General features: G+C 42.2%; 1 protein-coding gene across 2 annotated transcripts in view; it reads left to right on the top strand.

The window, feature by feature from the left end:
* KMO (kynurenine 3-monooxygenase) overlaps nt 1–27,049 on the top strand; it is a 473,316-nt gene that overhangs the window by 380,545 nt on the left and 65,722 nt on the right. For both annotated transcript variants that reach the window (XM_086927255.1, XM_086927254.1), the window contains 2 exons: nt 17,348–17,469; nt 23,634–23,781. In XM_086927255.1, the coding sequence (XP_086783381.1) occupies nt 17,348–17,469; nt 23,634–23,781 (270 nt within the window). The remainder of the gene's footprint in view (nt 1–17,347; nt 17,470–23,633; nt 23,782–27,049) is intronic.

Genomic DNA, 27,049 nt, shown 5'->3' with positions numbered 1-27,049 from the left:
ACACCTTTGTGAATCTCAGGTCTTTCTACATGGCAGGAGTTCCTAAGCTTCAGCCGCACTATAGTGAAAACCAGGCCTTACTCATCAACAAATCTATCCATTGGATAATGGCTGTCCGAAGGTGTTACAGTGAAATTCTTACACTGGGCCTCTGGGCTGTCATCTCCAGCTGACGCGTTTGATTCCATCAAGTTAACTTTTTCCCACCCATCCATAGTGAATGGGTTATTATCACTAGAAGTACGAACATTTCCCCAAGTAAATTCTAACATTCAGTTCAAAGTTTATAAATTATTGCAGGAGATAGATGGCTTCAAAAAAGTTTCTCAGTCATCCTTAAATGACTGACTAGAGCCTGAAAGGAACCCTGTCTCAGATTTCCTTTTAAGCCCCAATATCATTTTGGTGATAGAGCCTCCCAAGATGAAAGTACTTTGGCAATCTGCATGACCCTGACTCCAGTCCCCCAAATCAACTTTGTTTTTCCAGGCCCTTAACAGTAACCTGGCTTGGTGCCAGGACATGTATTTCTACATTCTTTTTGCCCACCTTTTGATGATCGGGAGACTGAACATCCACAAAGGAATCCCCTGAAAGTATCTCCAACCAAGGGGGGCTACCTAACATTAATTTCCTGGAATATTGCTGTCCTAGAGAGTATACTGGCCCAGGTGGACTGGGGGGCTCTTATATATAGCAGTGATATTGTTATGTTCCAGGCAACCTGGGAATTGGAACCTTATAAACATTTTTTATACCAGCTCAAAAGTCTCCAGCTGGCAGGCTGTCAAGAGAACTTGTTTTATGGTTTAATAATACTCTGGTCTTCTCTGTTCAGCAACAAGCCATCAATTCCCCATATCTGCGATGGTTGGAAATTTCCTCTGGCTTGGGAAGACATTATTTCTACATAATGTCTACCTCATAAGTGATGCAAATAACTCAGAGTCTCCAACTATATTGATACTAAGAAATCAAATTGAAGGAATAGCCAGTGACACAGCAATCATTCTTGGCCGAAATTTGAATTTCTCTTTTGAGCCTTCTGTTCTGTAGAACATTGCAAGTGAAGACGATCAAATTTGATGAATTCTCCAACTCTCTGGACAACCTATACGATCTTTGGCTAAGGCTGACTTACAATTGATAGACCTATGTCTAGGTAGCCATCAGAGAGCTTACAATGGTCATGCCCAATCTGACTTGACTAAATATCCTACCTTAAAAAGAACACCTTCCAGAGCAACATTGACTATATCTTTATGGACCTGCCTTCTTGGTCTACCCTCATTGATATGGAAATTATTTCTTGACATGAAAGTGTTCATTTTCCCCTGCTTCCTACCCTCTGAGGCAACCCTGAACAGATAGCTAAACCTTTGCATCAGGCCTGCGGTAGTCTATTTGTAACTAATAACCGGAGACATCATAAATGGAACTCCATACCTACTAATGAGGCTTCTCTTGCCCAAATATATTTATATCTGGGCACAATTTTGCCTGTCTTTGCTGATATTGGCACCTCCATCCAGGCTGTTATTGCCTTTCTTGATAAGTGCTTTCGAGAGCTAAGAAAATCTTATTTTACTAAGCCATCTTCCCAGAAGAATTCACCTACTGTTGAAAGCCACTCCTGGTTTAATAAGTCCTGCAGGATGGCCGAACAAACATTAATATCAGTTATCAAAGTAGGTACCCGCTCTTCAATCCAGTCTGCCAGAACTGAGTATAAAGGTGCCCAAAGGTAGGCAAAAATAGCCTGGAATACTTCGGTGTGGGACAACATCTTGAATGCCGCTTGCACTGGGAATCAGCCAGCGTTCTGGCATTTTATTTGCCACAGCTCAAAAAAGTCCTCAATGAGGCCAGAGAACCATATTCTTCCCCAGAATTGGGTTAACTATTTCAAGCCCTCTATGGGGAGGGAATAGGTGAGTCCTCCTCTGTCTTCTCTATAGTTTATGAAGACACAGGTCATGACTCCAACGCAACCCACTAGTTCTTCATGATAGACATGAAATCAATGGTGTTTTTGATTTTTTTTCTTTATCTTGGTTGAAACCTTTTTGAGCTCAATTCCTGGGCATCTTTGAAGGTCTGAACCCACTGTCTGGCCCCCCTATCTAAATTGTGTATCCAACACTGTTATGGCTGGTGCACAAATCCCTGCTTCCAGGAAAAGAGCAAAGATAATACCTACTTTCGGAAAAGGCTCTAAATCAGATCCTGGTAAATACCGCCCCATAAGTCTTATTCATGCCACACCCAAAAATGTTTATAAACAAATTCTAGATCTACTCGCTTGGATGGAAAACAATATTATTTTCTCCCATTGCCAGGCTGTATTTTATTTTAAGAATATTACAGTGGATCAAGTTTTTAGATTCTTGCTTTTGAAGTGCAAGGTACTTCACCTGAGCGGGGGTAGCCTTTATGTGGCATTGGTTGCCTTAAGGTCGGCCTTCAATATCGTCCTAGGAGAACATTTTTGGTCCACCTTAAGAGATTTGAGCCTCCCACCTTCCTTACTGGACATCATAATTCACTTGCAAACTAAAAACTTTCCACAGGTGAGATGCGGCCCAAATGGAGAGACATCTGAGTGGTTTAGTGTGGCCAAGGGTGTCAGACAAAGCTATGTACTCACCCCAACCCTGTTTCTCTTCTATATAAATGGGTGTGTCTATTTCCTTTTAAATTGTGTTAATGGGGGTGTCAAAATCCCAGCTTTATTATTAGCTGATGTCCAAAACCCCAAAACGGTTAGAAACCTTATTTAACAGGTTTAAGTTGTTCTGCTTTAAGCAGGGGTTGGCCATAAACACATCTAAATCTACGTTTATGGCAATGCATCCCACAGGCACTTTAGAGTGGTTATTAGGTTAGATGATGTGGATCTTGAAAGAGTTTTGGACTTTGATTATTTTTGGCTATTTACCTAGTAGCATTTCTTGGGCAAGACAGATCTCAGAGCACGCTTTTGGTAAATCACAGGGCTGCATCTCCACTGAAATATGCAAGTAATACTTCTCTCCATCCTATGTCTCCCGTTCTTGTAATATGGGGAGCCCAAGTGCTGGCAGCCCAACTTATCGGGCAGAATTATGGGGCTACTGTAACATTGACCCCCTGGGAGTTGCAGAGAATACATTTTTAAGGGCAGTTCTTGAATTCCCCAAAGTACAAATTACTCTGGCCCCTCCCCATTAATGATTGTACCGACCTCAGGTAACGGAATTCCGGGAGCCTCCAAATGCTTGGGAGTGGTACTTTATGGCCCTGGCCCAAAAATGTAAAATTATGCCATCCCCCAAAATCGTGGCCCATCCCAGGTGGCTCAATGTTGAACTCTATAGTTTCTGAGTTTTCTGGGTAGTTAAAGGTAGGACCATGTTTTCATAGGACATTTACCTTTTAGTTTGCTAATAATTTTGGTGCAGTTTGAAGAACATTCCAAAAGTTCCATCCACCTCAGCTTCTTTCTGGAAAGTTTCAGGGTCATCTGTCAAGCAAGGGCTAACAAAACAGTGAGTGGGTCCAAAATACACTTTCCCATGCAGTTTTGTATAGGAAAATTGAACACCGATATAGTGAAAACAGTTGAACAAAATTACACCATGGCAGAAAGCTAGATATTCCCTCAGGAGGATTTAGGAGGAGGCTTGCACTTCCCCTCTCCATTAATAATTATACTGGCTTCAGGCGGTGGAATCCCAGGAGACACCAGGGGTGTGGGGAAAGGGAGCCTACCCAAAAAACAAAAATCGTGCCATCCCACAACCCCCACAAGACTACGAAGGGTAAATGTTGAAGTATATAGTTTCTGGGTAGTTTTATTTAGGACCAGGTATTCATAGGAAATTGATTTTTTAGTTTGCTTATAACATTGGCACCATGTGACAAACTTTCCAAAAGTCTCTTCTGCCTCAGCTGCTTCCTGGAAAGTTTCAGGATGATCTGTCAGGCAAAGACTAAGAAAAAGGGGTTGTCCTGAAACACATTTTTTCCATGCAAGTTTCTATAGGAAAATTGAATAGCAATATTTCAAAAACGCCTTAATGGAATGACACCAAATTTGTCAAAAAGCTAGGGCATACCCAGAAGGTGTGCTTTTTACGATATGGTGTAAATCTGTTCTGTAGATTTTGAGACTTGATGGTTCAAAATGTATGTATATTTCACACTGCAGAGACTCTGCAGACCAGCCAGATCCAAAGATAAGATCTGATCATCTGCCACAACATCAACCATAATGTAGGGGCAGTCATTTTATGACTTAAGGACTCAGTCCCCGGTTAAAAAAAATAAAAATATAGAGGAGTATGATTGGGATAACACACTTTCATGGTTGTTTGTAATTAAATGGTTTTAATCTTTTTTGAGTGTATTTATATTGATTATTTTAGAATACAGTTATAGAAAAATTATTGTGGTGACTTTTTGACAAAGCCAATAGGTCTTCTTTATGTAAATTGAAGTGCTGATCTCTTGCTCACACCAGTGGCTCTGCCTTGTATATGTTAGCATGCTGATACTTTTACAAAGTCAGTAGTTGGCTAGTTGTGTAGGAGTTGTGATAATATATTACATTAAGTTAAAAACTAAACAAAAATTGAAGTAATGTTATATTTAGGTATGGGAAAAGTACCTAAACCTACACAAAAAAGCAAGAAATTTACTGAAAAAAGGAAAGGTTAAAACTATGTTATAGTTAGGTGACAAAGTGACATGCAACATAACGTTTACAAAATAAAAAAACACTATAATCTGCCAGCCATGACAGGTTAAATGGCCTACTTGATGACATCACTGATGGCATCTCAAATACACATCATTGATATCTCCAATTACATCATCCCTGTCACTGCTATTCACATTGGTCCATAAGCCCTTACACAATAAAAAAAAAAGAAAGTAAGTTACAGCATAGAGTTACTGGGCCCGATTCACAGAACTAAACTTACTACTTTTGGTATTCACAGAATGCACTTACTACTTTTAGTATTCACAGAATGGATTTACGACTACTAACTTTACGTCCGCACTCAGGCCGGAAATTCCGTTTTTTTTTCAAAAATATTTAAATTCCTAACTACATAAAATTATTAAAATGTTTGCAAAATAAAAAATATCTACTATATAAATAAAAACGACAAACTAAGTTATCAAATATTTAACCCTAAATAAATAAATGTTAAAGAAAACACTTTCCTCCGTACTATGTAAGAAAACACAAATACCCCCAAAAATGTAAGTAGAAGTAAAACCTTACATAATTAAAGTAACATGTAAATAAAACAAATAAAATAAAATCAATAATAAATATTAAAGTACATTTTACAAAGTTTACTACTTAATACACTTATCAATCAATTTGGAAAGAATTAAAACACAGCATATATAAGTCACTTAACAAATAATCAATACATGTATTTACATAATTCAATCTCAATGATATATTTAATGACCCCAGCATTTTAATGTAGAATACTATTATAATTTACAGAAATTATCAAGCTGGGTGCCTACAAACTCAACAACTTGCTATTAAATTGTAAAAGAAGATATACATTAAAAAGCATAATTTAAACATAAATAAATAAAATAACATTTACTCAATTACCATAAGCATTTATTAACATTTATTAAAACAATACTTTATAATTTACATAACTTGCCACTCTATTCTTTCACGAACTCAACAGCTCACTACTTATTTAAAAATTACTAATAAAATGTTAAACAATTAAAATTTTCACATTTAAAATTACAAACCCCATTAAAAAAATACATTAATAATACTAACACCTAAAATGAATATACTAATACATATTAAAATGACTAGAAACTATATTTATTACAACTATATTAAACATTTAAAATACAACATTACAAAAAGTTATACACATGAAAAATGATATTCTCACCTTTGATATTCTTTTCCTTGATATTTTTGTAATGACAATACTTTTGACACAATATTTATGACATGCAGTACTTTTTTAATCTCATTTCAGCATCTAACTATAACGTCACTTTAACCTTTGTGTTTTCATTACATTTCTGGGGTTTTTAATCATAATCTAGGTTGAGCATATGCCAAAACTCCTCAGGCAGCTAGCGCCCATCTCATTGTGGATGTGCCTCCCCTATTGCACAAAGCCTTTAGGATATGCAGCGATGGGTTGACTCTGTGCCCAACCCATTGCAGATGGTCAATCCTCACGGTGCATGGCCTTGTCAATGCAGCTCTGAGTTAGTCGAAGAGCCAGATCTCAAGGCTCTTCCTGAAGGTGTGCAGAGTGGGGGCGAGGAGCGTCTGATGTCGATCGGGAGCTCGTTCCAGGTCTTTGCCGTGATGTGGGAGAAGGCTCTTCCACTCGCTCTGGCTCTGTGGGTGCGCAGGGTTTCGGCGATGGCAAGGTCGGTGAAGCAGAGGTTTCTCTTGGGTACGTGGATGGAGACTCTTTCGTTGAGGTATTTGGGTCCGGTGTTGTGGAGGGATTTGTAGGCGTGGGTGAGTAGCTTGAAGGTTACTCTCTTCTCGACAGGGAGACAGTGGAGGTCTGCAGGTGTCAGGTGATGTGTTCATGTCGTGGGATACCGAGGACGAGTCTGGCCGCGGTGTTGTGGATGGTCTTGCGTAGCAGGGATTTGTTGATTCCGGTGTAGAGGGTGTTTCCGAAGTCCAGTATGCTTGTTATGAGTGCGTGGGTGACAGTCTTTTTAGATTCATGTGGGATCCATTTGAAGGTCTTGCAAATTACGTGGAGAGTGTTGAAGCAGGTGGAGGCAATGGTGTTGATCTGTCGGGTCATTGGGAGGGAGGAGTCGAGTATGATGCTGAGGTTCCGGGAATGGTCCGTGGGGATGGGGGGTTGCCGAGGGCAGTGGCACACCAGGTGTTGTCCCATGCTGAAGGGATAGGCCCGAGGACGAGAACTTCTGTCTTCTCCGAGTTGAGCTTCAGACAGCTGCTGCTCATCCAGGATGGGACGTCTTTCATTCCTTCCTGGAAGCTGAGTCTGGTGCTGTCAGGCTCCTTCTTGACTGAGAGGATGAGCTGGGTGTTGTCGGCGTGGGGCACTATGCTGAGTCTGTGATGCCTGACAATGGCAGCGAGGGGGGACATGAAGATCTTGAAGAGCCCGGGACTGAGCGATGACCCTTGGGTTCTCTGAAGTTGATCTCTGTGGGTTCGGAGAGGAAAGGCGGGAGTTTGAATCTTTGTTTTCTGCTGGTGAGGGTCATGGTCTTTCTGTCCTGCTCCCTCCTACATGGGCATTCATTTTTTTATAAGGTCTTGTGTACTAAGTCCCCGAGCCCTGCAATGGTGGCTGTAATATTTTCTTCAGTGTTGCCACCAGCCAATCAGATCATTGGGTACAGTGATGTAAGCACTCATACCGTGGTATCCAAAAAATGAACAGAACTAATAACTCCCACAGCCTAATCAGAAGTACCAATATTTTTTGGGGGGACTCCTGTAGGGTCAATCATCCAGAAATATCAAGTAGTTTCTGAGAAATAACTTTTTAATTCCCACCATGAGCTCCTTTTTAAATGCTAGTTTCTCAGAAACACCAATGTTAATTCCCACTATGAGCTCCTTTTTAAATGCTAATTTCTCTGAAAGACCTGAAAAACAATTCACAAAAGCACATATCCTGAGTAAAGTTCTAACTTTTTGCCAAATATGTTGTAATAATTCTGCTCAGCTGTTTTGTTCTGTATCAGAGAGCAAAGCTTCCAATGGGAATTAACATAAAAAATCACACTTTTAAGACCTCCTCTTTTTCTTAGACCCTGCTTCACCGATTGATTTAAATGTTTCCATGGTACAACCAAGGTAGATTAACTTTTTTGAAAGGTCTGTGCAGATGTGTCAAACAGTGCCAAAGTTATTAAACAATCAAAAATGATCTTCTTATGAAAGCTTCAATGTTGCCTTTATGTAATATATATGTAGGTATTGCATTTACAAAAATTTTTGTTCTGATACTTTCACTTTATTAGATTGACATTACTGAGATCCAAAACCTGGGGCCAGTGACACTAATCTACTCATTCAGTAGGTATCTGTGTCATTAGCCTGGACTTGAGTTTTACATTTCTGAAACTGCTTTTTTGAGGTGCCTCTTGCATCTGCATCCCTTCCTCTGGATTATGCTTACATGAGTTTTAGAGTGTTTGCAATCTGACAGACCAGCCAGACACATTAGGACAACCCCAAACTTTGCTATTTTATCACATGACATATTTATTATATGCGAATCTAATATACATTTTTTAAATAATTTGGCAATCACAAATGTTATGTTGAATAAGAGATATAACACCCAAACATTATTAATTACACATGCCTAATTGGTTAGTCTAGAACTCCCTATCTGGTGTGCATTGTTGTACTATTGTGTTGTTTATTGCCAAGTCATGTAATGTTCCCCTGCATACCAGTTGTGGACCTGAGTTTCTCCACTTAAATGCTCGAAAAGGCAGCATGTCCCTTAGCATTTAGTTCCTCTTTCTGCTTCCACTAATGATGAAGGGATTATATACCATCTCCTTCATAGTATTTCCATGGAGCTGATGGGGGCCCTTGCACTTGGAGCCTCATATTGTTAGATCAAGCCAAACAAGATGCTTTCATTTGAAGAATTTGGAAACTTAGTTATTTGTCCATTATTATAGAATCCAGTTACTGTGATCAAAGCCGTAGTAATGCTTCAATTACTTATCGGTAATTGCATTACTCTGAGTCCTACTCCCTCGCTTCCCTTACTTACAAAATGAGGCATCCCTGCCTCACCAGACACCCATACCCATGTGATTTGTCACGTGAGGATTATAAATAGCAGGTAGTCGTAGATTCTGATTGGTTGTGGTCGTGATGGTTTGTACTGCTGCACATGGATCCGGGTTCACGGAACGAGAGTTCCCAGACGAAGGCCAGTGGGCCGAAATGCATTGGAACTAATGGATAGTTGGGAATATATGAATTGTTGAAAAAAACATATGAATATTGAATATTAACCATTGAATACCTTCATCGAAGTATCAATAAAATACTGCAATGAACAAGGAACTTTAAGCTTGGAATACTTTTTTGATTGAAAATAGCTGGTTGATCCAGCACACGAATAATCAGTGCCCTTTGTGACACTAGTGCCGTTCAGTGCTAGTGCGTCTTTCAGTATATAGCACATACTCCAAAGCAGGGAGTATACGAAGGAGCACGGTTCACGCCTTAATCCAGAACCTAAAATCCAGCTGTGCACGACTATTATCCAAATTATCCAGATTATAAATAGTCCCCAGCCCCCACACACCTCCTGTAATACCACATAGATCAAAACCACATCAAAAGGTTGGCCTGGACCATCAGGGAGGGAGGGAGGAATGTAAGTAAGGGAAGCGAGGGAGCAGGATTTAGAGTAATGCAATTACCGGTAAGTAATTGAAGCATTACCTCATCGTCCCTCCCTCGCTTCCCTTCCTTACAAAATGAGATGTACAAAGCCAAACAGGACAACCAAAGAAGGTATGCAAAACACAGGTTTATTAAAAAACACAGAAAACAAGGGAAAATCCACTATTCAGGAACCATAGTGGAAAGAACCCTGTGTCCAAAGACATCAGCACAGTCAACCTCCTGTCCAATCCTGTAATGAGAGGCAAAGGTCAACGGGGAAGCCCAGGTGGCAGCCCGGCAAATCTCAGAAATGGAAGCCCCTTGGACCTCCACACAGGAAGCAGCCATGGAGCGAGTTGAACAACCCTGAACCCCCAAAGGAGAAATGTGCCCCCCCTCCTTGTACGCCAAAGAAATCAGCGAATGAACCCAATGACTCAAGGAAGGAGTAGAAGGACGTAAACCCCGATTAATAGGCCCAAAATTAACAAAAAGGGAATCCGAGAGACGGAAAGGAGCGACCCGCTCCAAATAGACCAGGAGAGCCCTCCTAACATCCAAAGAGTGAAGCCGCACCTCAGACTCCGAGGACGGGGAATCAAAAAAGGAAGGAAGAACTAACTCCTGATACCTGTGGAACTGAGAGTCAACTTTAGGACGAAAGGAAAGAATCAGCCGCAACATGATCCTGTCCTCAAAAACCCGACAAAAAGGGTGTTTGGAAGAAAGAGCACCCAGTTCACCCAGGCGGCGAGCAGAGGAAATGGCCACCAAAAATAAAATCTTGAAGAACCACAGGCGCAGATCCACAGAAAGTAAGGGCTCAAAGGGAGAGAACATCAAGGCGTCCAAGACCAGAGACAGATCCCAGGTCGGAAAATGCCTCAGAGGGGTAGGAAGAACATTATCCAAACCCTTAAAAAGGCAACTGACCAACCCCTCAGAATCCGAGAGATTGCCCCCAAGAGCTCCTAAACACCTTAATCGCAGCCCATTGCAAACGAAGGGAAGAAACCTTCAAGCCCAAGGCAGCACCCTCCTGAAGAAACAGCATCACCTCAAACAAAGAAGAGGAAGTAGGGTCCAAACCCTTGACAAGACACCACCGACTGAAAGAACGCCAGTGCCTCAGGTAAGACTTGTTGGTCGACGTGCGTCTAGCCGCCTGCAGAGTAGAGGTCAAACCAGCCGGAACCCCTTGACGCAGAAGACCTAAACGTTCAACCTCCAAGCCGCCAAGCGCATCCGGGCCAGAACATCCTCTTGTAACGCCGGGAAGAGCAAAGGGGACGGAGACAGAGGCAGCAACCACTCCACCTCTGACCTCATCACCACCAGGAGAGGAAACCAGGAGGCACGAGGCCAAGCCGGAGCCACCAGAATCACAGAAGCCCCCGAGGAGCGGACCCACAGCAGGAAGCGGAGAAGAAGGGGGAAAGGAGGAAAGGCATACAGAAGCCTGCGGGGCCAAGGGCCAGAGAGAGCATCCTCCGCCCAGGCCGACTCCTCCCGACTGCGGGAGACAAAGCGGGACACCAAGGCATTGTCCACATTCGCAAAGAGGTCCACCACAGGAACATCCCAACGCATCGTCAGAGCCACAAACAACTCCGGACAAAGGCAGAAATCCACAGAGGACGGAATGGCCCTGCTGAGGGCATCCGCCAGGGAATTGGCCACCCCCCGAATATGGATCGCCGAGAGCGCCAACAGATGAGACTCCCAGAACCGGAACTACAGCCCCAGCCACTCAGGGCCAGTGTCTCCGTCACCCGGAATCCGTCCGCCCAGCCGCCGAGAAGTGCACCGCTACTCCAGCAACGCGGTGGGGAAGGCTCGTGCACACCAGGCCGGCGCCGCCAGACCCAGCAGGCATCAAAAAGCGAGGGTGAAGCCCTCAGAATGTTGAACGACCGCAGCTCCGCAGAACGGCCAGTGCGTGGGATGCGCGTCTCACAATGGTGAGACAAGAAAAAAACAGGAGGTGTGTAGGGGCTGGGGACTATTTATTGTCCTCACGTGACAAATCACGTGGGTATGGGTGTCTGGTGAGGCAGGGATGCCTCATTTTGTAAGGAAGGGAAGCGAGGGAGGGACGATGAGGTAATGCCATTCTACAGGAAAAGTTTCACATTGTAACTGCAGCCACTGGAACATACAGAGCAGCAAAGAAATAAAAAATTCTTCTTTGCCCAAGCACCAGAAAACAGAAGGCATGTATCAACTTTGCACACCCATAATAAAACTTTATTCTGCTTGCTAAACACAAATTAATAAAGAAAATTACATTACTTTAATGGCCTCATTATGAGGCCTAGTGCTAAGCAGGTGTGTAACACAGGCCCCTTGCACCCCCTGTGGTGCAATGGTACCTAAACCCTCCAGGGGCCCTTAACTGTTCAGTGGGGTGTCCATTGAGTCAAAGGCCAAGGAATATCTGTAGGATGTGAGAGACTCGGAGGCCCCCTCGTAACATTCTGCAAGGAGGCCCATCATTTTGTGTTACACCAATGGTGCTAAGTGAGCATAGGCAATGGACAAACAAAGAACCTGTTAACCTCATAGCTGCTATGGAACGTCCAGCTCCAGTGTTGGATGTTCCATTGCGCAGGTGAGGTTCGAACGTTCAACGGCCGACGGCAGCACTACGGAGGTAGTGGTGCCGTCGGCCGCCGAACGTGCGCAGCACCTAAGGGGTTAACATATATTATGTCTTGTAATATTTATTAACACTGGGAAGCCACATGTAGTAACTGCTATCCACCACAGGTGTCTAAACACAATGTTGTTAATGTTCCAGAAACCCTAAAATTCGGGCCAGTGAAACCAATCTATCTTTTCAAGACCTAGCAGTATCATACCTGCATTTATTTACCCTGTTTCACCCGTACCATGCCCGGTACTTGGTAGAAGCGACTATTAGTCCAGAGTTAAGGTAAATGGTTGTGAAATTCTTAGGCAATGAAGGACTAAGGACCCGATTACAACTTTGATGCCGTTGCGCCTGCTCTTTGCTGGCACAGCTGCACCAAAGCAGCACAAGGACCGCCCACCTTATTATGTGTTGAACTCATGTAAGGCAGATGGTCCTTTGGCCTTCCTATGGCGGTGCCGGGGCAACAGGCACCACAATGAGAACAGCAAAAATTCCAGCACAACATGGACGATGACGCCTATGCCCTGCTGGAAGTTTTGGGGAATATAGACATGGGGGCACATGTTTTGCCCCACTGAATGTATTACCATGGTGGGGGGCATGGGAGCCCCATAGGGCCTCCTTTGTTCCTGCACCGTCAGCCTTTTCATGGCAGAACTTTCACCGCGAAATAGCTGGCGGTGCAGGAACTCATAATATGCTTAGCGGGACTGGAGCAGTCCTGCTGAGCATTTTACATTGTGGCGCAGCTCTGCCATCTCTAGGGAATGACTGTTTCCTGTGCAGCTGGTGGACTCCTGCCGGTACGCCTTTGAAAGTCATAATCCGCAAGACAGTGACCCACCACTGGTGTGCCACCGCAAGTGCAGCGGTTAGAAGACCGCCGCACTTGTAATCCTGCCCTAAGTTGTTGCACGTGCTTCTATGTAAGTCACCAAACCAGTAGGCATTGGCAAAGCAAACAGGTGTCGCTTTTAAAGAACATGTGCATGCCCTTAAAAAGCTTCGATTGACACTTCTGCAATGTAGGCTAGTACCTTATACTGTTAGTAGAGGTCCTCGAAAGTTAAACATAAATGCTTCCAGTAGTAGACTGCCTAATGTTGGTACTCGAGGTCCTTTGTGTTAGACACACAGGCATGCAATAATAGACAACAGTAGATAAAGCCATTACCAAAAGTTCCCGAGGCTTCCACCATTGCCCCTCGATCTCAGAATACGATAAAATGATAAATAGAAACCAATTCATTGTTTGTCTCCTTCTTTAAATTGGAAAATAATAAAGGCGAAAAGTGCCATTGTGCTTTAAAACTGAACACACAAGTTTTAGAGAGGACCTGCCTTTGAAATATAAGTTTGCGTATTCACTTTTTTTTTAGCTGGTTGGTTTCTGTGGCATAAGTAAAAAAAACCAGTGCTGAGCAAAGATGCAACTGGTGGTGAAGGGAGACATTAATGATGGAAAAGTGTATGTGAGCAGTGCACTCTCCAGGGATGTTGACCATTGCTAGTGTGTGGCAGGAGCAGTTGCAAGAGAAATAAATTGTTGTTAGTCATAATATTATTATTGTTGTTGTTGTTTTATTGTAATTATTGTTTTTTCTTTTTATTGTTGTTGTTAATATTGTTGTGACTATTAATTTCTTCTTCCTACAACTTCAGTGTAAGTGACCCGTAAACAGAACACAACCTCTTATTATGCATAACATATATGCAAGTTTACCAGTAATAAGATTACTTACAGCTGCCTGGATAAAATCTGTGCAAATTATATAATGATTTGTGTTTGCTTACCAGTCTTTCAGGATTATCTAATAATCAGAGCATTTATACAAGAGTAGGGCGGGACTAACAGATTACAAGCCAGACTGATGCCTTGAACTAATGGTTCTTGCAGTCCTCCATTGAAAGAGAGAGAAAGAGTCCCTCCGCTGTAGTCTTTCATTGACAGAGAGGAGGTGGGCAGAAATAGGGACATGCCAAATAAGTGCTGTGGATGGATGTTTATGCAGCTATAAATTGTGCCGCATGGAAGAGCTGGGAGGGGTGGGGGGTGCTGGTGATTCCTGCAACGGCCGCAGATAAGAGCGCGGGAGAGGCCGCCGCCCCCAGAAAAAGTGCCGCACGGGACAAACTACCCCTCCCCTCCTTGCTACCCCCACTGTGTTTCTGATGACATGGCAGGGAATGGACCAACAAGGGAAGCTCTGCTCAGGCAAGGGGCTTAAAGGCATGTTGAGAAGCGGCAGATGGTGGAGATGAACAAGGAGTAGGTAGTGGGAGAATCAGCAGATGGTACTGATGAACAGTGTGAGTGTGGCAGAAGGGGTTGAGAATGAATGGAGAGCTGGCAGCAAGGGAATGAGCAGACAGTGCACCCAGGAGATGGAGGGAGCAAGTGGGAAGGCAGGAGTGAAATGTGGACAGTTATCTTGGAGCTCCTCAGCCATCAAGCATGAAGAACAAATGGCTGCAGTAACACACTAAAGGTAAAATTGTCCCTTGATATCAAAAGTAAAAGAATACGACTCAACCATTTTTTTAAACCAAAATGCTCTTCTATTCTGCCTAAACAAACCTGACATCAGGCAGAGCAAAATCTTACCACAACCACTGGGTGAAAGTGCTGTAAGCAATTAGCATATTTAATTTTACCGTAGTGCTTCTACAGGAATACCCATTATGGAAGTGTACAGAAGGAGCAGTCGCCTCACTACTATCCACTGAAATAGGACCAAATCTCTAACCGAACTGCTTTGCCACCAGAGACAATTCAAAATAGCTAATGGGTGGTGTAAGAAATTGGGTTATTTTTTGAGAACGGTGGAAACCCCACTGAAGTAACCAACACAATCCTTGTCAGGGTAAACCACAAAAGTCACTTAATCAACCTTTGCCTAACCTTGTAGTTACTTGGCACCAAGCTTTCAAACTAAAGAGGCAATGTGTAAAGTATTCATGCAGCACACACACAGCAATAAAGTGAAAAGAGAACACATGAAATATCCCACAACAATCTCCTTTTCCAGAGCTCACTTGTAAAGCCTTATCTAATGACAATCTACAAAGCATGACATGCTCTTTGAGCCAAAAGCATACTCTGTGTGGCCTCCCCCATTGCGAACGGAACTCTGCCTGCTGGACTTGAGAAGGTAAGTCTTCAGCAGGACTAACCTGGTCCCTACACCTAGTCTGTGCTCCATTGCGGTCAGCCGAACTTGTGACTTTTCCCCGGTCTAGCATTGCCAGATAAATGTTAGTGGTGCTTTGTCCTTTTAGGCACTCATTTTACCTAAATCTTTTTTTTTATTTCTTTATTAGTTTTATGTCTCCGAACCATTAGAGCATGCGGAAATGCAAACATACAACATTTCCATCTCAGCCGGGGTGGTGCTCGCGACCATAGTTATACATGACAGTGTGTAGACCGCATATCGCCTCCTTGGAAATTCCGCTATCTTCAGAGTTCTCCTTTCCATTTCACGTTTAAACATAACTCAAACAGTAATGAATTCTCCCCCCACCGCCCAATTTTACCTAAATCTTTAAAACGTAATATCTCTGGTTCCACTAATTAGGTTTTGTTCGTTTTTATGTCATTTTATTCATCAAAATATACTCTGTGTTTCTGGATTCATCTTCTTTTCCCAATTAGTGAACATGTTGTGCCTTTAATGGCTTACTTGAGAGAAACACAAATTATGACAGACCCATGTATTCATAATCGATCCATTACTCTTGCCTGTTTTTGTTTGGAATCACTTCTTGTGGTTGGAACCTGTTACTGCTTTGGTAATTCCCCATATAGCAAGTACTGTGATGATAAAGTACTGATTGCTTAATTACTTATAAATAATCTTCATCACACCAAGTCTGCCTTTTCCTCACTCCAGTACTTGTTTTCTTTGCTCATTTCCTCTGATTGTCAAGCATCAACCTCAGTATGGCTATGATGCTGTGGGAGACTACTAGATCTTTTTAGAGGTATGGGCCGATATTTGATGTACTACATAATTAGGCAAGTAGGAATGGCAAGCAGGGTACCTAGCTTTAGGCGCAGAAAGCCTTCGTAGAGTAAATGCAATATTTAGGAAGAGTCAGAGCAAGACCATGTTATAAAAGTATTAATTGTAAGTCACCAGGGTTCTGATGTACTGACAGACATCTCTAAAATAGTGGAAGAAATGTTTTCCAACCTGTCTTTAATCGATGCACTAATAGGTCACATTGCACAGGGTCCAGTTGCAGCAGGTCTCAGGACGACCTTCGTAATAAATATTAATTAGACAGCTCGCTATTTGTGACTCCTGTGATTGGCCGCATATACATGGATGGTTGCCTATAAGAAACCTGTATTGGTATTCCCAGATGGGAACCATTTTGTATTTATGCAGCTTCTGTTCCTGAAAGGAATGTGTGCTTCTGTTTCCGAAAAGATCTCATTTGGGAAGATATTAGGTGAGTAACGTTGGCCCTCTGGACCACTGCCTACTTCCCTGAAGCCGCCCAACCGAGTTCTCAAAGGGGTAACTAACCAACAGGGAGGGCTCCCTCTTTCAGAATGAGTAACTTACTCCTTTGAAGTGTTGGTACCTTTTCAATGGTTTCTAACTGCAATTGCAGTCACAAAACATTAAAACATCTCATTGTGATATGCAATTAAGTTGTGACGCCCCATTTTTGTCCCCTTCGAATTGCAATTCTAAGTCCCAAAACCTATTTTACAATTCGGTAAGACAAGACTCATCTAAATAACAAAAGGGGTTTGTTGTAGGGGCAACACGTCGGATCCAATCCTCCAGGGGCATCGCCAACACTTCAAAGGGGCCCTCTATGCAGCCGTAGGCTAATGAATATTTCTAAGGTGTAAGGGACTCAGAAGCCCCTCATCACATTCTTCGGGGGGGGGGGGGTGTCATTTTGTGTTATACAACAGGGTTGGTACATTTGTCAACCTCATTTAGCGTTCCCAAACCCTGGGATTTTGCAACCTCAAAATCCTTTTGTCCATCTGGCCTCAACCCATTTACCATCAGTTGTTAGGACAGTATTATGCTGGTGTACTTTAATACTGCAACAATCATGAAGGATCCCCCAAACACAGGTGGTTCTTGCAGGTGTGTTGCTAGTTTGTTCACCCAACAAATATGAGGTTGCTTACAGAAGGAAAGGAACCCAAATTGTGAGGTTGAAAAGATGGAGTTGTATGTCAACAAGGAACCGAAAATGTGCCACCATCCATTAAACACTTTGAGATACATCTTGCTTTTGTTCCACAGGATAAATCGTTCACATGCACTCTCTTCATGCCATTTGAAAACTTCGAACAGCTCACCACTGGGGATGAAGTGCTGGAGTTCTTCAAAACATACTTTCCAGACTCTATTCCATTTATTGGAGAGTAAGTTATGGCTTCTTAGTTTTCCATCTGTTGTAACTTGGGGGCTGTGACCAGACCTTCATTGCCAATATAATTTATTTGTGGTGCATTGACATTTTGAGGGGACCTTTGCATGATGATGGAGTTAAAAACTGTTTACAAGGGACTTCCAAAACTTTTGTCGCATGCTGTTTCATATGGAAGGAATACATGTTCCAGAATTATTTATAATACATGGGATACTCCAATCCTTGTATAAAAACCCTTCTCTAATTTCTTTATAATCATCAACTTGTCATTTACCCAGTCACTCATTATAAAGAAATACCGTCAGAACTCAACTGTAATCACTTATTACAATTGGGTTCTGACATCACAGTGTTTGTGCTACAGCCAGTAGACAAGGGGAAAGGCAGGTCAGGTCTGAGAGCATAACTAAAGTAGCTGTTTAACCTATGAAACAAACATCACATTTTCTTCTACTCTGTTTTTCTAGCTGTGTATACTCAAAAAGAAAGGAGGTATCTATAGCAACATGTTTATTTTTTCTATTCTTATTCCCCATGTTTGCAAACATGCCTTCTCTTCCATAAGAAAGATCTATGCACAAAGGATTTAAGGGGATTGTGAGAAAGGTGATGTGACCACGCATTATAAGGAAGAAAGTATCCTGTATATGATAAGAATATTGAAGGTCACCTTTGAGTTCCATAACATTGTAAAGGAACTGGGCATTCAGCCTCGTTCTTCTATGTGGCCATGGAACTTCTTGATGACTTTCAATATTCATATAATATGCGGCAGTGGATACTTTACCTCATATATAATATATAAAGATCTGTAATACAACCAGAGCAACCATTATGACCATATTTCAATAGCCAAGGAGGCAATGAGCGTTTGGGGTGGATGGCACAGGTGAATTTACCCAAAGGGTCAATTCCAAATTGAAATAACTCATCTCCACACAGACAGTAGCAATAATGTTTGATTCACTCACAAGCTTTCATCCCTGGCTTGTGAGTGAGAACTACCATCTTCCGGTTCATATACTAAATAGTTAAATACATCGTAAGCTGGGGGCAAGCAGTCGCACTCCATGGGCACAGTAGAAGGCCTATTCACAAACTGCATTTTGTAGTAAGTAAAGATAGTGTTACAATAGTACTGATCTCATACCACAAGAATGCTATTAGCTAACAAACATGCAGAGACTGCCACCACTGCTGCTTCAATCTTTTCTGTATGGTGGCGTCCAACCCATGTGTAAAGATCTTGGCACACTTAGCGCTATGTTTTAACATTAAATGGCGAGGGATCGGGGAGTGGCTGGAAATGGGGAATACATACACCTAACGTACAAGGGTTTAGGGAGACGTGGAGGTTTAGTGAGGGACAAACACCCACCCATAAACTTTAGGTGTGGTTTAAAAGTCAATTCCATTAACTGTGGGGTAAATCCAGCAAGGAATATTGGCATATCTCTGTTGTAGTTTGTCAGTAATGCCTGAGAAACCTCCAGTTTCATTACTTAGTTTTGCAGTAGCCAGTGGTCTTGAGAACATTTTAGAAATTTCAGATTGTAATTAGTAGAAAATATTTTGTCAAGTGACTCCTTCTCTGGTATTTTCTGGTGGAGAGCTTGGCATCGAACCACTTCGTGTCACTTGAGCACTCACACAGTACAGTGGTAAATTTGTCCCTTTGTGTTATCTTCATCCCCAGGTAAATCGACAATATGATGTGAAGTCAAACATTATCATAGTGCACAATTATCCTAAAATGTGCAGAGGCATTGGGTGTCCCTGATGTGATGGTGACAGGCGGATGGGCATGGTAGTGCAGTAGGAAGGGTGGTACTGCAGTGGGGGCTGGTAGTGCAATGCCATGTGTGATTATTTGATGGTGAAATGCTGCGGTTGTGGTGACAACTGTGTAGTAATGAGGGGTTGAATAGTGATGTTGGAATGGCAGTACGGCATTTTGCAGGAGGGCTGTGTGGGGATTGTACTCCTTGACCAATGTATATTGTACTTGTACAATATACATTGGTCAAGGAGTATTCTGACTGGCGCTGAATATACCCTTTCTGTACCTCCCTCATTAGCTTTAGGAATTAATTGGATGAACTTCTGTATATCATTTGTTCCTATGTATATTTTCTGTTTTCCCTTGTTTTATATACTTTTTAAAAGTGTTTTTTAATCTGTTTTTTAATTATAATAATAAACTGTGCATATTGAATCTATTTGTCTTTACAGAATTGGGTTACTTATTGCATTGCTCCGATTGACATGTTTTTATGTTTGATGAATTGACGTATAGTCTGTATGTATAAATTGTTTTGTTCTTATTAAGGTGCCCAAAGGGAATTTCTCTTTTTTGACACAGTTGAATATAGATTGCACTGTCGCCATGGCACTATTTATCAGTAGTGATCAACTCATCTGGTTCAATCTTTGAATTTGCTTCACCCACTGTCTGAGTGTTACCTACTGAGACACGTGCCAAACAGGCACTAGCTTCAGGGGTTCTTACTTTACCTTGTGCTTAGACACTGGAGACTGCTGTCATATCATGACTTCTGGAGTCGTTAGTTTCTTCGACCATCTCACCCCTTTCGCCTGTTACACTAATTTCCACTCTCACAGGCACTAACTGGAGAATTACTTTTTCAACAACATAATTGTCTGTCCACGCTATATGACTCTGGTGACCTCAAAATAAGTTATTAGCCACGGGATAAATATATAAAGAGCCTATTGAAGGTCTGCTTCTCTTTATTGCTGTTCTTCCACCTCTTTTCTTGTTATGAACATTGGGAATTAGATACTCCTTCCCACAAAGATTGCCTTCCTGTGCCTTGTAGCATTTTGTTTTGGGTCTGACCATTTTGGGATTTATTGATCCTTGCCTTCTCCGCACATCCCATTGGATTGTGAAGGTGGCTTCTATTTTAACCAAAGCTTATTTACTATTAAGCCAGCACCAATAAATACTGGGCCTGATCCTAGTTGAAAAAGAATGATCATCCCTTACTTTAATGCCCCTACAATGCACTTTACTCTGTTTTGCTACTTTTGGAGAGCAGGCTGAATGTGGTCCTAATACTAATAATATTAATAATATTAATGATAATAAGGAATTTGTAAAGTGCATGGCTACTTCCAATAGAAGTGTCCCAGCACTAAACAGTCTTACAGGCGCCTTCCCATTAAGCGTCATAGTGAGTATTGATGCATCTTCTTTGCTTCAGCCTGTTAGAGGCACAACCCTTCCGACAACAGTTCCCTTCTCTTTACCCTGCTTAAAATCAACCATCCCTACATGCAGGAGTACAGGGGTTCCTCCTCCTCCATTGCCCAAAGCGATCCCTACATCAGGGTGGAAGGGAATCCAAGACAGACCTCACATCCACACTGCAATGCTATCACTCCTCTACTTCACTTACCAGGTAAGAGTGGAAGGGGGCAGAAATAGTGTAGGAACGAGCCTTGCAGTACCATGTAGAGCATTCAAGAAATCCTGTGGCAGAGTGCTAATGCAGCACACATAGAAGTTGTAAAACGCCATTTCTGATTGTTTATGTGCAGAAAGGGAACCCTTCCTGCACATAAACAATCATCCCCGTGACGCAGGCATCCTTGCACCATGGTGCACGGGTGCCTGCGCTGGCGCATGGCAGCAGTTTGAGCGCCAGCGCAGGGGGAAGCACAGAGATGCAACTTATTGTTGTAAATATGTTGCATGCCTGTGCTTCGAAACTAACGCAGCACGGCGCAGCGCCACAAAACGACTAGTTGCACTGCGCTGCGTTAGTTTATTGTAAATCTGCCCCCCTGTTTTTTTCACATACTTCTCGGTATGAAGAGGTGGCGAAAGGGCGCTTACAAATCAAAAAGGCAGCAGCTGGGTGGAGGAGCCCCCAAGTGACGTGTTAGCTGGCCGCCATCTTTTCCTCTTCCAGTGTAGTCTATTTTTAGGTTAGAACGAATGCTATTGAGAAACGCTCATTAACGTATTTGGTTACCTATGATTATGACACATATGCATTACATGTGTGCACCAGAAGAAAATGATACTGCAGTGGTGGAATATCAAAATCGTTGTCATTGTTCGGGTTCAAAACAGAACTATTGTAGAATGAGTTCCCATACATTAGACAGTTCTTGCACTGATTACGTAGTTTATTTTGAAAAAAAGTGTTAGTTTAGTTACTTGATGTCATCGAAAGAAATGTTAAAAGTTGCAAATGGCTCTACAGGAGTAAGTCACTTAGAGGAACCCAGTAGCCAGTCTAGGAAACCCCCGTATCTCTGCTGTGACCACCAGCTCGTCCCCTTGTTACTTGGGGGCCGTGCAATCAGGAATATTTAAATAATAACAATTATAATCATCTATATTTGGACTGGTATATTAGGAAAGACACAGAACTGATATTATATACGAGTAATGGAAACGTACTTCTTGTGTTTGTTTTGAGTCATTTTTTTGTGCGACCTGACTGTTGCGATTTTACAGGGCTGTGCAGTAAGCAGTCGAAGGCAGTTAATTAGACATCCATCAGGCAATGGCGGAGAAGAAAAGAGCAGCAGCATGACTTCATTTCCGGGTACAGATCACGTGGTCTCCGAACAGAGATAATTTGAAGAAAGTGTTATATACTCTTTACAGAAAAGAGTCAGATATTGTCCAGGAGAGCGTTGTACAAATCCGGAGCATAGCAGGAAAATGCGTGGTTTGCTGCTCATTTGTACCTCAAGGAGCAGTAGACATTTAGGGCCATATGCATCAAGCTAATTAGCATTCGCAAAGGCCGAAATTCTGCGAATTTCAGCCTTTGCGAATGCTAATTTGACAAATGGTATGTATCAAACATGTTTGATGCAAAATAAGGAATAGCAAAATTTGCAATTCCTTATTTTGCGATTGCACTTAAGGAATCGCAAATTTTGCGATTCCTTAAATGCAATGTATCAAAAAATATTCAAAAAATGCCATTAAGGATTCGCAAATTACCACCAACTTATAGTTGGTGGTAATTTGCGAATTCTTTTCAAAAAGCTTTTTTCCAAAAAACAAAAGGTGCCATATGACGCCCATACATGCCCTTAGGGCATATACGTGCGCCATATGCCCCCAAATGTCTTTTTCAGGGGTGCAGCAGGGTGTTCTTGAGACACCCCTGCACCCTTGAAGAACTTCCTAATTTGCGATTAGCTAATTGCTAATCGCAAATTGCACCTTCATTCCTATGGGCCTCCTGGCCCATGGAAATGAATGGGTAATTTGCGATTAGCAATTTGCTAATCGCAAATTAGGAATGGTAAAGAATCGCTATTTAATAGCGATTTTGTACATACATATCGTTTTGCGAATTTCAAATAGCGATTCCTTAAAATTCGCTATTTGGAATTCGCTAAACGGTAGTATGATACATATGGCCCTTAGCTACTTGTTAAGTGTGACAGGCTAGCTATACAGAGTTTATTAGTGTATGTTTATTGGTGGTGGTAGATGGCATGTCTTATGCACAGCACTTCCAGATTTTGTCCTGGCATTTCAAAATGCGTTCAGACTATGCCCCTTTGGCAAGCAGATACAAAGATTTGGTTGCCTGTGTGTGAGACATGAACCCATCTAGGTAGCTGTGACCAAGAGCACAGAGCACTAATAGCAGTGGACTTCGAGGCCTTCACTCCTGCGTCTACAGAGAGGTAACAAACAGTATTGACCCATTGTGCAGTCTTGATCAGAACTAGCACCCACTCTACAAAAAAGCTAAGGCGCCCGGGGCCTGAGCAGGGTCTGCCCATCCACACAGGGGAATTAAGCATTGTCTGAGGAACCCTGCTAAGAGACTGAGATTAGATTTAACGAAATCAACTCTTGCCCTTCTGCGCTAGCACCCCCCGGCGCCTGGCACAAAAAAACATTCTGCCAGTCATTTAACATTCCCACAGTGAGTGTGGGCCCTTACAAACACCCTGAAGATGTTGCTGTACAGCTGTTGATCACAGTTCTGATGTGAGTTCCTTACTCTTTTTGCTTGCATGCAGGCTCTTGAGACTTGAGGATTTGGCCTACAAAGCTGTGTTGTTCGTTCGTGATCAAATATGCTAATGATAAGGTGATGCCCATTTAAGCACAATAAATTAAACCGTTTTAATTTGGATTTCTTTTAGGCAAGCTCTAAAACGGGATTACTTCCTGCTGCCACCTCAGGCCTTGATTTCAGTCAAATGTTCTTCATTCCACATAGGCTCCAAGTGTGTGCTGATGGGAGATTCAGCGCATGCCATGGTGCCCTTCTATGGACAAGGAATGAACGCGGTGAGTATTTTTTGCTGGTTTTTTTAATTCAGCTGTTTCCAAGAGTAAATAAAGAAATAAATAGAATGTATCTACCCACCTTTTATAGCCACTCTATGAGAACAATAAACTATCCCACAGTGACCAAAACTCACACTTAAACATCATGATACTGGGAGGAAAGGAGAGAGAAAAACACACAAACAGAAATAACAAGATCACAAGATCAAATGTAATCCCCTTATGACTCTAGACTAATATAGGTCAATCCTTCACATGGTCGCAAGCACATTAAACACGAACTTAGATCAAGTAATGGGTTCCCCGTGTCCCTGAGTCCCCCACAAAACGTCGTTGTCTCCAGGAATTGCCAGGCTGATAAGGGCTGTGTGAAAAAGAAAGTTTTGCCCACATGAACTACTTTGGGTTTCACTGGAAAGCAAAGTGAGTCTTCAAAATGTTTGTCTTTCTTAATCCCTTGCAATTCCGGTCTCTGTTTTTTTTTAGGGTGGCCCACTGATATCTGGGAAAACATACATTTTACAACCGCTGATTGATGGATCTCTCTTTCTGGTAGTGGCCCTTGTCTCCACTTCCCTCTGAGATGGCCGTAACAGATCCACAATAGCAGTCCCAGAATTTGGGGTTAATATAACTGGACCTCTAATTTGGGATCCTTAATGCACTACAAACCTTCAAAGAAGCCTATGTTGCTTCTCCTAAGACTAGTGCTCTCCTTAGTTACAGCACTAGAGCCTCTAATGCATCATCACGCTAATCCTAGTCGCTGGTACAGAATCATCCACACACTCCATCTCCCATATCAGTTATAGCACCGACTGACGGCACGATCCCTGAAGTTCCCAAGTCTGCTCTTCGATCCGCCGGGGTATCCAACCCCATACATTTCTGTTTAATGTCTTGTATCTGCTTCTTTCAGAGCAACCTACCAGTCAGTGGCAGTGGTTGTACCCCATGTATGTTAATGTAGATCCGAAAGCAGACAATCTAATGAGAAAGAGTGTCAAGTTGCATTTTCTCCACATTTTCAACTTCTTCAGAACGATTTTCAGCCAGGGCGTGGCTTGAAGAGAAAAGTCCTTCTCTTTTTTCTAGTTTAGTTTATTTTCCTTTGGAGGCGTTGTGGGTATGCTAAATATCACACTATTCCATTGACTGTTATTGGAGAGAGCCAATAGACACACATCGGGCAATCCATCTCTGTCTCAAACTGTGGCGGGGTCCACTGTCAGGGGGAAAGAAATGGGGCAAGATAGTCTAGAGTGACAGAAATAGGGCCAGATGCTCTAAAAAATCTCATCTGAGATTGCAGTGATTTGATTGGGCGCTGGATGTTTTGAGGATCCTTGTCTCCTGACCATTATCGTTTTCATTGAAGTGATTTGATGATGCTTCTGACAACAGTCTATGGTATACATTTCCACTCACTGGAGGGAGCATCCTTAACTCTTATCCTGATGAAGACCGGGCATTCTAAATATTTAGCCTTTGGATTTGGATTTACACATACATATGCTTGGACTGTAAACATTAAGAATGTCCTACATACCTTGAGCACAAAATATGAAACTTACAATTTTCTCCTTGAAAAATGTTCTAGGGTAAATGTTTTGTGCAGGCTAACATACATCTTTTTGGTACATTATGTGCTGGAACAAATAACGCAATACTGTGGCTGCAGTGTATTTCTTATTATAAATAGTGTACAATAAATTGGTTCAGCTATATGAAACCTGTAAACAATTCACAGTTAACTGTATTAGAAGTTTAAAAAAAATAATCAGTAACATAATAGCATAACTAACAATGACACAGCATAGTTAAAGTTCATCAATAGGAAGGTAACACAACACATGTATCAATATTACAGAAACAGGTTCATGTTTACAATAAAATGTCGGAGCAGCGCCAAATTTGGAAGGGTCGCACTCTGACATTTTCAAAACACAGGGATGCACCGTATTCACAAGAATATAGTGCACCCCTCTGTTTCCCCTAGTACTGGCACAAAAAAAGCAGCCTAGCCCCAGTGTAGGCACCCTGCCACCATCAGACAAGGGTGCCGGCGCTGTATGGATGATTGTTTATGCATAGGAAAAGACTCCTGCACATAAACAATCAGTAATTGCGATTTGCCCCTTCTGTGTGGGCTGCTGAATGCAGAACACTTCTAAAGAGCAAAAAACGAGGAGAAATTAATAATTTCCCCTCGTTTCGCTGTTCTGACACCCGATATTCCATTGCATTTGTTTTTGGCGCTGTCTCAGCCTTGTAAACACGGGACAGCGTCAAAAAGCAATGGGTGTTGTGGTGGAACGCCCACAGCAACACCCATTGCACGCTCCTTTGCCACAAAGGATTGTGGCGGAAAGGAGCATATTTACAAGGTGGCACTAAGCCATGCAAGTGGCTTAGCGCCACCTTATAAATATGGAAAATGTTGCAGCGCCACAGGAGCGTCAAAAAAAGTGACTCTCCGGTGGCGGTTATGGCTTGTAAATATGCCCCACATTGTTAATCTAAAAAATCAGCCGCACTGGTAAACAGAAAATCCACCACACAAACTGTAAATCAGACCTCTAGTGTTGGGAACTGACCTCTGGAGAATTGTCTTAGGGGACTGGCTGTAAGACAGGCCTCTGCGAAACTTAATGGCGAAAAAGCATTATTGCGAACCTCACTTACAGTACTGCACACACGTACCGTAAAGTAATTCATTTCATGTGTGTAAAATACTACATCAGTATCAAGAGGGTTTGAACTCTTTCTATCTCAAAATTAACACAAATTCCCGAGCAAACTCTCCATTCGAATCTATTTTGTCTAGCTAATGTATATAACTTTCATTGCTTGCTATCCTTTTTAACTACATTTTTTCTCTTTCTATACTCTGTCCTGATGATTATTCTTAAATATCAAACCCATTTATGTGTTGCTGTTTTTTGTTTCAAGAAGCTGGGCTCATGATATCTCTTTGCAAACAGAACACACTGTGAGGCCTTTCCTTTGGCAGTCAGGGGTTACTGATCCTCAACTGTACCATTTTGTGATTTACCACCAGTGTCTTGGGGCTGCATTTCAAATGTACTTCAGCTGAATGACCAGGTGCTCTCTTTTAGCACTCGACTGTGACAGGATAGTGGGATCAAGTAATCTAGGCTTATTCAAATGGATGATGGAAGGTTAGACATCCAGAATGCAGTTTGCACAATAGTAAGTTTCATTGAGGTTAATGTCTAGTCAATTCCTAGCAAGATATATGGTCCCA

Source organism: Lissotriton vulgaris, chromosome 6, assembly GCF_964263255.1.
Source record: "Lissotriton vulgaris chromosome 6, aLisVul1.2, whole genome shotgun sequence".
Classification (NCBI taxonomy): domain Eukaryota; kingdom Metazoa; phylum Chordata; class Amphibia; order Caudata; family Salamandridae; genus Lissotriton; species Lissotriton vulgaris.
This window is presented reverse-complemented; position numbering and strand designations above follow the sequence as displayed.